General features: G+C 45.6%; 1 protein-coding gene across 1 annotated transcript in view; it reads right to left on the bottom strand.

Annotated features, from left to right (window-relative positions):
* Positions 1-1,783: 1,783 nt before the first annotated feature.
* EEPD1 (endonuclease/exonuclease/phosphatase family domain containing 1) overlaps positions 1,784-12,576 on the bottom strand; it is an 87,206-nt gene continuing 76,413 nt past the window's right edge. The window contains exons 5-7 of the mRNA XM_039526807.1: positions 12,289-12,421; positions 4,097-4,291; positions 1,784-3,846 (exon numbers count right to left, since the gene is read on the bottom strand). Coding sequence (XP_039382741.1) covers positions 3,647-3,846; positions 4,097-4,291; positions 12,289-12,421 — 528 coding nt within the window. The 3' untranslated portion in view covers positions 1,784-3,646. The remainder of the gene's footprint in view (positions 3,847-4,096; positions 4,292-12,288; positions 12,422-12,576) is intronic.

Raw genomic sequence — 12,576 nt, 5'->3', positions numbered from 1 at the left:
ACTGAGCAAACTCCCCTTAATGGCTGCTACATTCTCTTGTGGAGAGGGCAAGAGGCCTATGCACCATTTATATCTCCATAAGTCCCCATGGGATATAATAGAGTATCAGGGTTGGAAGGGACCTCAGGAGGTCATCTAGTACAACCCCATGCTCAAAGCAGAACCAATTCCCCAGAGTTTTGCCTCAGATCTCTACATGACCCCCTCAAAGACTGAACTCACAACCCTGGGTTTAACAGGCCAATGATCAAACCACTGAGCTATCCCACCTGTACCTTACATACCCCCTCACACAGAGCTGAAATTCACTTACTGTACATAGCCAGGACTCAAAAGCATCTGGGCTGTTTCCTCCACGCTGTAGACTTCTCCTTGCTCCGAAACAGCTCCTCTTTCTGCTTACAAACAGCTCCTCTGCCTGGTTTCCTGCCTTTCTCCTGGAGAACCTCACTGGCCTACAGCCCTGCCTCAAACCTTCCCTGGAGTGCCTGTACAGCAGGAAGGCTAATGTTCAGCTAGAGTTAAACCTGCTCTGCCTGCAATCTCTGCGCATTGTGACCCTAGAGATTCCCCCAGGCCATTTTATAGCTACTTTTCTGATTGTACCCACCACAGTTTAAAGGCTGCCATCAACATGCTGGGCCAGATCCTCAGCTGGTACAAATCAACATTGCTTCATTGACCTCAGTGCCACTCCACTGATTCACACCAGCTGAGGATCTGGCCCATTTAACTTTTATTTCATTAGCTAAAAGGTAAATTCAGTCTCCAGCCATTTTTACAGCAGGAAAATATTAAGAACTAAAAAAAAGCAAGAAAAACTCTATGAATCTTTTCCTGCTGATAGGTTGTTCAAATAGGCCTGGATTCTGCCACCCTTACTCATGCTGAGTAATACCTGACTCTTCAAGTGATCAGTTGATTTCAGTGGGATTGAGGGATTAGGTGCCACTCATCATGAGTAAAGATGCCAGAATCAGGTCCATGCAGCACTAGGCGTTAGCAAGCCTCTTGGATGCTATTCTAAACTCTGCTGGTCACTCACTTTGTGACTTTGGGCAAGTCACTGTGCCTCAGTTTCTCTGTATGTGTGAAAATGGGAATCAAAGGACATAACTTTGTAAAATCCTCCGAGATCTATGGCCCCAATCCTGCAAACATTCATGCATGGATTTAAGAAGTCAATGGGATTACCCCTGTGCTGAAAGTTTAGCACGTGCACAGGGTTTCCAGAACCAGGGTGTCTCTGAATGGGAGGTGCGATATAACTGCAAACTATGTATTAAATCTTTTGCTTTGTGAAACATTTAGGAAAGGGTTACGCTACAGTATGTTTCATGCTTAACATTTCCCCCTTAACTTGAAAGCTAATAGAAGAGTCTGTAACAAACATTAAGAATACTTCATGAAGTAATCTTCTATTTGCTATTCAAAGTTCATTTTTCTGAGTAGGGTTTATTTTCTCCCCAACCTTAAACCAACAGTGTAATTGAATTGGGCGTGTTTGAGCTGTATCCATTAGCTAAAACTGGAAAGGGAGAGTCAACAACAAATTTCTTCTAAGAACCTGGCCAGCCTGTTGCAAATTCTCTTTAGACAAAGAGCTTGGTTCTGACTTCACTTACTCTGACATACTTCTCACGGTCTTCAGTGGAGTTAACACAGGATTTAGAGCGGTGTGAGTTCAGAATCAGGTCCAACGAGGTTTATTTTATTCCAGTTTCCTTTTTTTTTATTTAAGAAAATCTGTTCAAAATAATTGTTTCTGCAAAAGAACAATGTGTAGGTGCGAGTGATATCACTTTATTACTAACTAAGTGTTCAGACATTATTTGCAAAAGCCAGTACAATGAAAGTGGTGTGGGGAGATTAATGTATTTTACTTTTAAGCACTCACTGATAATAAACCACTCAGATAGAAAGCTGTGATTTATTTTTTCTCCATAGCACAATGTTATAAACCTTTTCTTTTCATGAATCGTGAAAATGTGCTGGATCATCTGTTAGAGCCTAGAACAGAGTGCACCTTAGCAGGCCATTTGGCAGGGCTAGGGCTCCTTTCAAACTCAACACATTCCTTTGGTAAATGCTGATTTGCTCTTTCATATCCTGGTTGGCTTTATGTCTCCTGCTTTTCAATAATTAGAGAATTGTGCATATGTGCAAATGTAGTGCTTGGCTCCAGCCACTAGATTGACAGCCTGTTGACTGAAGTCCTCTCGCCACAGGACAGGCAAGGGAAACAAACTTCCCCCAGCACTGCCCCACGCTTCACACCATGTTCAAGAAAGGACTGTCCAGACAGATCTCATTTAATCATTTCCCCTAAGACGGTGGTGGCCTTGGGCATTGGTGCACCTCAGTCCCTCCTGTTCTCTGCCTGCAGCCCATAACAGTCCAGTCTCTAGTGGGCTGTAATACTCTGGGGTCTAATTTCAGTTGTTGGGTTTAGTGTGTGGATGCTGAGTGGTATTAGTGGCCTGTGATATACAGGAGATCAGATTAGATGAGCTTGTGGTCTCTTCTGGCCTTAAGCTTCATGATTCTAGGACTGTATTCCCTCTGCTTTCAGGAAAGAAAAAGGGCTTGCCTACCTGAGGTGGTAGTGCGTCTCAGTGGGGTGTGAATTCTAATGTGCACCAAAGTGTCACACACTAATGGCCTGTGTAGACCCTGCTGGTGTGCACTCAAAGTTCTCTCAGGAATGTTAATTTAGTCCTGGCTGAGGATGTTGGTTAGCATTAGAATTCACAGCCCACTGACGTGCACCACTGCACCGTGGAGACAGCTGTTTGTTAAAAACGCTAACTCATGGATAAATACTATGGGCTAGATTGGCTCCAAAACCACCGCAAATTCTCTGCTCAGCCAGACTAGGGTTACTCAGATTACAGCTCCATCTGCAGGGTGGGAAGCAGGGGCTGCTCCACCAATATTTTACCCTGTGAGCGAGGAGGCAGAGAGGAGCAGCAACTTTGGCTCTGCCCACTCATTGCCAGCTTGAGTAGCTGGCTGGGTGCACAGGGGGAGTAAGCTGGATTCTGAAAAAGGATGAAGTAAATTACCCTCCACCTTCAAGAGCAATGGGAGAACTGGGGAATACGTTTGCCTCTCCGAGATCAAAGGACTCAAACTAGCCCTATATAATCCCCAGTTCAGATCATGTATTGGTCGGAAAGAAAAGTTATGTCCTGGCAGTTTTTGCAAGTGTTAAACTATACTCGACAAATCACTGACAGTTTCCAAGGTGTCTCTTTTCTCTTTTTATGGTCTCCATTATTGCTTCACTTTACAAGGAATCAATTAAAAACGTCAACAACAATAACAAAAGCCCTGTTCCACTGGGTTTTAACAGAGATAATGTGCCGTAGTAAAAGTGCATTTTATTTTCTGTATGATTCTCCTCCAAGTCCCCAGGCGTGAAAGCGTCCGTTGCGTCCGTAAAAAGTTACAAATCGCTCTGCTGCAGTGAGATACCCTAAAACACCCATGAGGGGCACTGGGAGGGTGGGGGGGGGGTAGGGGAGAGACATCATCAGAAGCAGAGGCTGATGCTTTCTAAATGGGTGGGGGGAGGCAGTTCTGCTTCACAGTTGAGCCTCAAGCAATGGGATCTTCTGACTGGATCCTGTCAACTTCTAGTTCATCATCGTTCATGTTTAATGTTTGAGTCACTGCGTTCCACGGTCACCCCGTTTCCATTTCGGGTCACCTCTTTTCTGTTCCAGTCCTTTTCCATGTAAAATTCAGCTAATACAGGGCAGTGTTCTGAAGCCACTCCTCCCCAGGACCAGTTATCAGGGATCCATATATTTGTAAGGCCTTCTCTCACAACAGCCCAGTGACCTGCATGCAGAACAATTGCAGAGACAAAGATTAGTATGGAAAGGGGCCAGAGGAAAGAAGCTTAATTCACATAAGACCTAGGGCCCAATTCTGCAAATGCTTATGCACAAGAGGAATCTCCCTCCGACTGACATCAATGGGGCTGCTGCTGAGGTAACACAATCCATGGGTGAGTCAAGACGCCAGTCTAGAAGGGGTCATATAAAGAAGGTGTTTTCAAACATTGTTTCCGTTGGTAGAGACATTTTACCTGTGAAGACCTTTTTCAGGCTTCGACTGATCCAGATGTTCTCCAGCGATTTAGATCCCTGAGGATTCTTTGTGCTGATGTTTGTAAATGTATTTGCAGGGACCAAGTGATGGAACTTTTCTTTTCTCAAAAGATCGAGGTCACTGCTGTCTGGGGCTTGGTTAAAATCTCCTAAAATGATCACATCTTTTTCTCCTAGAAAAATTAAAAGGACAAGAAAAGAATGGAGAAAAAAAATCAGTGATTAAATATGGGATGTGGGAAAAGAAATGCAATCCACTAGTAGCGATGCTGAATTTACTTTGCATAGCGCTGTTTGCTTTTTTAACATGACATGATAGGGTTAAAAATCTTCTATTGTGAACACACACATTAGCTTACCTATCTTACTAATAGCCACGTGGATTATTACAATTCATAAAAAGAATCTGGAAATCCAATATACATTGCACAATTTATGCTGCTTGTTTCCTTTTTGAATTTCCCTCATCACAACTATGTCTGGGGAACTATCCATTTGTACACAATGACAGACTGACCCTACCACCAAGTGGTGGTAAGTCTGATCTTGTAGATCTTAGGAATCTTAAGCGTTGTAAAAGGTGGGAGGGTTTTGTTTGCTTGTTTGTTGTTTTGTTTTGTTTTAAACAAGATCTACATTTTGGGCCAAATATGCCCTGATGCTGTCCTTTTACAGTTTTGCCAACAAGACATTTTTTTGAAAATACAAAGAAGGGTTTGTTTTCCTCAACGATGGATCAGTGCCAGAAAAACACAGGACATTCATTCTAAAATTGTAGATTTAAGAAATTTTTAAAAACCAGCAGATCTAGCAGCCTGTGAGACTGCTGGCAGAAGCAGCAGTCACGGCCCCTTGAAATTCACAATCCAGGACTCTATAAATCTATAGAAGAAATGAAACTTGTATTTATTTGCCTATGTGATTCAATGGATTTTGTGGAACTTTGAGATGCCTCAGAGTTTGTCTAAGGTTGAGATTATGAAAGGAACTAAGGATGTTACGCGCTCAACTTTTTTAGGCTCCTTTAAAAATCTCACCTTAAATATATGTGGAAAATTGTCTAGATTCCAAATATTTTATTTTTAAACCTCATCCCCATTCCTGAAATATCCTGCTGCTTTGACACCACTGTAGCTCCAAGGCTATCACCGAAGATATCCTTGATGTATGCTAATGTAAGAAGAGAATCAGTCTCTAGATATTTGTGTCTCTTCCATCCCTTGATAAAAGACTCCTCTGATACCTAACTCAGACCACTACCAGGGCTGTGGTGATGACCTCAGTGATGCTGGTATCCAACCAAAGAAGTCATTGCATTATAACCTGGTGAATAACTATGAGTAAACTGCTAAAAAGGACACAAGTGTGCTAAAATAGCCTGAAATTTGACCTCAGAAAATCTGATGGAGAATATCGTGTGCATTATAAATATGTGTGTCTGTTAGAATTTGCCACTCTTGGAGAATGTGTTTATTTCAAATATCTGCTATTGATGTACCATCCTACAACTATTGTCACAGACCAGATCAGCTAGGTCCAGATACTGGCCTGCTCCCTGACTAATTTCACTGCTAGGCAGCCAGGGAGCCCATTGTACTGCCTTGGGACAGGGCTGGTGCAAGGATGTTTCGCGCCCTAGGCAAAACTTCCACCTTGCACCCTCCCGCCCTCCGCAGCCCTGCCCTGAGGCACCCCGCCCCACGGCAGCTCTCCCCCTCCGCCCTGAGGTGCTCCCTTTGCGGCAGCTCCCCACCCCCCACCCTCTGCCCTGTGGCACCCCCCTGCCCACCCCTGTTCTGCGCACGAGCACCCCGAGCACGCCGTGGCTGCTTCACTTCTCCCACCTCCCAGGCTTGCGGCGCCTAAGCTGATTGGTGCCGCAAGCCTGGGAGGCGGGAGAAGTGAAGCAGCTCACCCCTGCCCCGCCTCCTACCCGAGCACACCGTGGCTGCTTCACTTCCCCCCTTCCCAGGCTTGCAGCGCCAATCAGCTTAGGCTCCGCAAGTCTGGGAGGCGGGAGAAGTGAAGCGGCCACGGCATGCTCAGGGAGGAGGCGGGGCAGGGGTGAGCTGGGGTGGGGAGTTCCCCTGCGTGCCGCCCCCGCCCCCCTGACTTGCTGCAGGCGGCCCTCCCCGCGCTCTCCTGCCCGAGTTCCCTCCGCCTAAATGCCGGTAGCGACCGGGGCGGCTGAAGATCCGGCCGCCGTGGTCACTGCCGAAGACAATGGTGCCCCCCAAATGCCAGCGTCCTAGGTGACCGCCTAGGTCGCCTAAATGGTTGCACCGGCCCTGCCTTGGGGTTGACAGAGTGGCCACATCCCCGACTGGCTGCTGGTTTTGCAACTCTGCTTATAAGCCTGGTTCCCACAGCAGATCAGCGGCTGCTCAATGTGCACCACGTCTGCAGCTGTGCTTGCCCTTGTTCCAGCCCCTGCTCTCCTCTGGCTTCAATCCCAGGCTCTGTCTCTGGCTTACTGCTCTGATTGACCCTCTGGTTCTGGATTCGGCTTCAGTCTCTCTGGTACTGGTCCTTGGCTCTGCCTCTGGCTTACAAACTCTGGTTTACCCTCAGGCTGTGGCATTTGGCTTCTGCCCCTCCTGTACTGACCCTCGGCTTGTTTTCTGGACTGTGCCCACCCTAGATCCAGCTCTAACCAGTAGCTGAACTCTCCCCTAGGTCTGAAGGCCTCTGGTCTAATTGGTTACAATTATGTTCTGTTGCTGTAGAGGCAGTCAGCCAGCAGAGGGAGCTTAAATTAAACAACAAACCCTGTTCATCTCTTCCCTGCTATCTTTTTGCTTACTGGACCAACTTCTGTTGGTGAGAGAGACAAGCAGTTGACAAGCTCTCTCATGAACAGATGTTGGTCCAGTATAAAATACTGCCTCCCCCACCTCGTCTCTCTAATATCCGGGGACTGACACAGCTACAGCTACACTGCATTCATCTTTCTGCTTATGCTTTAGAAGGGGAAAAGGTACCCCACTGCAAAACCGAGCTGCCCCATACGAAAGAGCGTGGTAGGATCAACCTTTACCTGATTAAAAATAATGAAACCAAGAAACCACCATTATTTTCAATCTTCTAAGAGTATCACAAACCACATGATATTCAGTAGTTACTCTGCAGAGTGTTTGTGACAGTGCCTGCCCCCTTTAAAAGAAAAAATCATTCTATTTTCAGCTCCATTAGAATTACGAGGGAAATCAATGCCTGCCTGACGGATGAGGTCAGAACCACTCTGGAAGTAATCGGTTTACTTTCATGCTTCTAACTCATTACTACAAATAGAAAACACCATTTTAACAGCTTATGAAACAAATGCTTGAAGGCATCCTTTTAAATTTAAAATCCTTTTTATTCCCACCTTGCAGCCTATATCCAATCTGGTTGGGTACCACTTTTCGTGCACTAAGATGTACAGGATGGTACCCATCAGTCCTGAGTTTCGCATGTCTGTCCCACAACCAACTAAGATCCCAGTCTTGGTAAGAGCAGGGAAATGAATCAGATGACATTGGGTGAAGTGTTGCAGTGAAGTACGTGGCAGAGCATGCTAATTACCTCTAATCACTGGACCATCCTTCCCCTTTTTAGAGAGGAAGAACAGAGTCATCAAAAGCACCTCTCTCCAGTCTCATATGAGGTTTACAATTGCTCTTGGGCAAGGATATCAAAAACTGCTGAAATAGCTAAAAGAATCCACCTAGAGATGCAGCCTTTGGCCAAAGTTACTGGCCAAGAAAACTAACGCAATCACAATATCCCTATTGTAAACGAGACTGAAAAGGAGCACAAGGATCCCAGAAGCATCTTGCTGCAACTTTCCCAATCACTCTCTTCAAGAAAAGAAGTTTTGAGACTGAGCCGTAATTGGCAAGATTGCTATCGTCAGGTGATAGCTTCCTGAGCAAAAAGCTAACAGTTGAGAGAATCTAGTACATTTTTTCTCCCCAAAAGGAGGTATCTTCATAAAAAATGGACTCCAAACAGCCCCTCACCAGTACAGTTTTTGCTATTTGTGAGTAACAAAGGTCCCTCTCACAAGTCTGAGCCTTGCACTTCCAGAATCTCAGCTGGCAAGATCAGGTGGCACTCAGCTTTGAGAAGATGGCATGCTTGTCCAGTCTTCTGGGTTCTCATGTTACCATAGCCAGAATCATCCAGATCAAAGTGATCTTAATTAAATAGATGGAAAAGTCTTCCTAGTGAGAAAGATTCCACTTTGTTCTGTTTCCAAACAGAGACAAAGCAGATTCATTAAGCTGTCCACTACTCGGAACAGTTTCCCTGAGCTATACTTGGTTGACTTTATGGCAGTGGAGAAGAACACTTTCTTAGCCTACCTGATAGCCACAGTATTGAAATGCAAAAAACCTCTGTACATTGCAATTTCAGGGCAAGAAGACCCTTATCAATGCTCTACTCCCCTCCCCAATTTCTTTATTTGATCATCTGTATACCAAAGTGATTAGTGAAGGCATGTCTAGAGCCCTTGCAATGATAGTCAAAGAAAGATAAATCACCATTTCCTACTAGATAATAAGCACTGTTTTCTCTCAGAGAATTATGACGCCCTCATTTCCTTCCAGCAGTCTCACAGGGCCTGATCCAAAGTCCACCTAACTCAATGGTAATCTTTCCATTGACTTCAGTGAGCTTTGGATCAGTCCCATAGCAATTAAATAGATTTTCCACCATGTGCTAGGGTAAGACCTGACCTCATCTTGAAGGAAGTGATGGCCTGATCATGAGAAGAGCATGACACAGAGCAGGGAACCTATGAGGAGGTTCCAGAAAGAAGGACCCTCCCAGAACCTCAAAGATCTGTCTAAACTGGGCGCCCAATACATGGCAGCCTGTGGGGGCTTGGCCAGCAAGGGAGAGGGGGAGTTACTGGGCATGGAGCCTGACTGACATATTAGGACAACCAACTGCTGGCCCAGGATGGCTTGTATATGGGTGGGACCACGCAGACTTGTGCATTGAACCGAGACAGGCACAGTGTTTGAGAGGAAAAAAGGGAGTTGGGTGTATGGGGTCAACTCCTAGCAGTTGTAGGAGAGACACTTCTCAATCGCTCCCGGAGGGAAAAGCACAAAGAATCCAGGACTCACTGGCCTAAGACCATAGGGTCACTGATAAGGGAGGAACAAGGACACTCTATTGCTCCTGAGGACCCAGGGTGCTCCATGAGGGAGATATGCTTAATAACTAGCTTCCTCCAGTGCACAGGTACCACGTCACACGTGTGCAAGACGACAAACCTGCCATTTGTTCACAAAAGGAGACTGAAAGCAGAAAAGTTTTCCTTAAAGTCCCACTTTACTTCATTTTAACTCATAAACTAAGTGACAGACTTGAGTATCCCGGTGAAATCCTGTCTTTACTATCCACATATTATGGCCTGATAAAAGGAAGGAAATAGGGCACATGAGTCATCTCATTGACTTCAGTGGGACTGAATTCAGCCTGGGTTAGGCTCAAAGTTATGCTTGTGCTTAAATTCCTTCGCGAATGAGGACCTGTGTGCTGTACGTTTGGAGAAGATACATGACAGTCTTCACACAGGACAAAGAGTCTGAATTCCAGCTTTAGGTGAAAAACTGAACACACCCCAACAGTACCATTCCTCTGTAATGCTCCAAACCAGAAGGACCATTGGTCTGACACAGCATGGCCATTCTTATATTAAACCCGGGTTAAAATAAGTGAACACAGAACTAAACTGAAACTCTAAACAAGACGACCTAAATTCAGACACAGAGTAAGTGGGTGCAACTCTATTGGCTTCAATAAAGCTGTATCTTGTTATGCCAGGTCTGAATTTGGCCCATATGGGTTACATAAACGATCCTTTTCTTTAAAGAATCCTTTCAAATTTCAAGTTATGTGAACAAATACTTAACACAGTATGATTTAAAAACATTGACTGACATCTTGCAGCTCAAAGGAAAACAAGAGAGTGTGCATAAAAACTGCCCACACCTCTCCTGGAATAGGAGATTGGTATTGATTCTGAACTTTTCATGTAACTGACCTTGCAAAACTGGGCCAAACTGAAAATCATCACATACGTAACCTTGTAACTGTTTGGTCTTTGTTAAACAGTAAACAACATGCTCACTTTCCCTATCCCTGTAAGGAGCCCTAATATCAAAAACAATAAGTACTGGAAAATCACTGCTTAGCCTCATAAGAAACTGTTTGAGCCCAACCTACAAGTACCCAGACAGGAAGCAGGTAGGTTATCAGAAGTGGGACAGAGTCAAGCTTCTCTTTATTAAATTACATATTCAGTGCCAAAATCTACTCTGATTTACATGCTGTCAGTGGAATTACCTTATATACTGTATATAAGCTGGTTCCTTTATAAGCCGACCCCTCAAGATAGATAAGTAAAAATGGAAAATTTTTATAACCCGTTCATAAGCTGACCCTATAATTCAGGGGTCAGCAAACTTTGGCTCCCGGGCCATCAGGATAAGCTGCTGGTGGGCCGAGATGGTTTGTTTATCTCGAGAGTCCGCAGGCATGGAGGTAAACCTAAGTAAACAAAGTGTCCCGGCACGCCAGCTGCTTACCCTGAAGGGCCGGGACAGCAACTGGTGGGGAAATTTTTTGCGGGGGAGAAGCTGGGAGTCAGGGGAGTAACCCCTGTGACTACCCCCCACATGACCCTGCCCCTTGCCCGGGCCCCCACGCTCTCCCCATCCCATCCCTTCCCACCTTATCTGGGGAGGGCCAGGGGAGGATCTCTCTGGCCCGGCTGAAGCTGCACCGGCAGGTTGGGAAACACGGCTGCAGCCTGCTCCAGTGGGCCAGACCAGGCAGTGTGGCTGCAGCATGTCCAGCGGGCTGGGCCAGGCCGCACCGCCACAGAGTGCCCCGGTGCCCGGACGGCGTGGCCACAGCCTGCTCTGGGGGGCGGGGCCGAGCGGCATGGCTGCAACCTGCCGGCCCCGGAACTGCAGCTGCTTCGGAGGCTGCGGGGAGAGCAGCGTGGCCAGAGGGGAAGAGACTCTGGCCCCGCCTCTTCCCTTCTGTGCTGTGCTGCCTCTCCTTGCTCCCTCTGTTGGGGGGAGGGGCTGTGTCCCACCACTCCCTCTCTATACCCATTCATAAGCCAACCCCCTTCTCTGGTGCTTCCCCTTTTTACTAAAAGAATTCGGCTTATGAACGAGTATATACGGTACTCTGAATTTACAACAATTTAGGATTTGGCTTTCTTCTTCTTTTTAAATGTACAACAAATGATTTGAGAGATGCACTGTTTTTTTCCAAAGCGTATACAATCAATTTCTGCGTGAAAAATCACTAGCCCTGATTCTGATCTCACATAAGCCCCATTTCAGCAAAGCACTTTAGCATGTGTTTAACTTTAAGCATGTGAGTATTCCATTAGCATCAAGCACCTGCAGTGGTGCAACTGGTTAGTGCAACGGGGAATACTACTGGGGTTAGGAGTTCAAGTCTTACCTGGAACACTTGTTTCTATTACCTGTGTAGCTTCCCCAGCTTACTTCACATGGAAAGTGCTATACTAGGGTAGTGAGAGTAAACTCTAAAATGGGAGGTTGATGCATAGCTTGGGTCCTCCCCCTTGTGCTGCCAGTGGCTTTGGGTGGATTGTTTGCTAGCAGGGAGAATTGATTTCTTAGGGGGGCAGGGAGATATAGCTCAGTGGTTTGAGCATTGGCCTGCTAAACCCAAGGTTGTGAGCTCAATCCTTGAGGGGGGCTATTTAGGGATCTGGGGCAAAAATCTGTGTGGGGATTGGTCCTGCTTTGAGCAGGAGGTTGGACTAGATGACCTCCTGAGGTCCCTTCCAATCCTGATATTCTATTAATAGTGCTTTGCTAACAATCAGGAATAATTCCATATAAATCAATGGGAAACCAGTGTAAAGTGAATCAGGCCCCTTGTTAATTACCAGTAATTGTTAAGGATCAACAATTTGCCCAGCACAATAAGACAGTCCTAGTTCCAAGGAGCTTATGCCTTAAGTCATACTGAGAAACTCATGGGATGGAAATAGCTTAGAACTTTTCAACTGAAATGGGGATGGTGAGAATATAAAGTTGATGTGGGTGTTTGTGGACCTTAGTTTTAGATTAGTTGTATTAGATAAGCTAACCTGTGTGCATATCCTTGGATAAAAATGTCATACCTTTCAGTGTTTCTTGCAGAGTCTGTGCAAAGGCTGCTAATTTGTGGCTATCATGATTCTTCTCTGTATTCTCTCCTGCTAATGGTGACAGGGCCAGATGAAGGTTAACCAGTGTTAGATCATTCATTCCAATCTAAAAAGGGGCAAACAACATAAGAAAGAAAGTATCAGGATGGTTCACAAAGGCATAAGCTTTTCATGCGATCACTACCACCTAGAGCACATGTATTTAGCATTTGGGACTGGTCACCTGGATGAGGGTATGATTAATTTTTTTCTTTTCTTTTA

Source organism: Mauremys reevesii, linkage group 2, assembly GCF_016161935.1.
Source record: "Mauremys reevesii isolate NIE-2019 linkage group 2, ASM1616193v1, whole genome shotgun sequence".
In the NCBI taxonomy this organism is placed as follows: Eukaryota; Metazoa; Chordata; order Testudines; family Geoemydidae; genus Mauremys; species Mauremys reevesii.
This window is presented reverse-complemented; position numbering and strand designations above follow the sequence as displayed.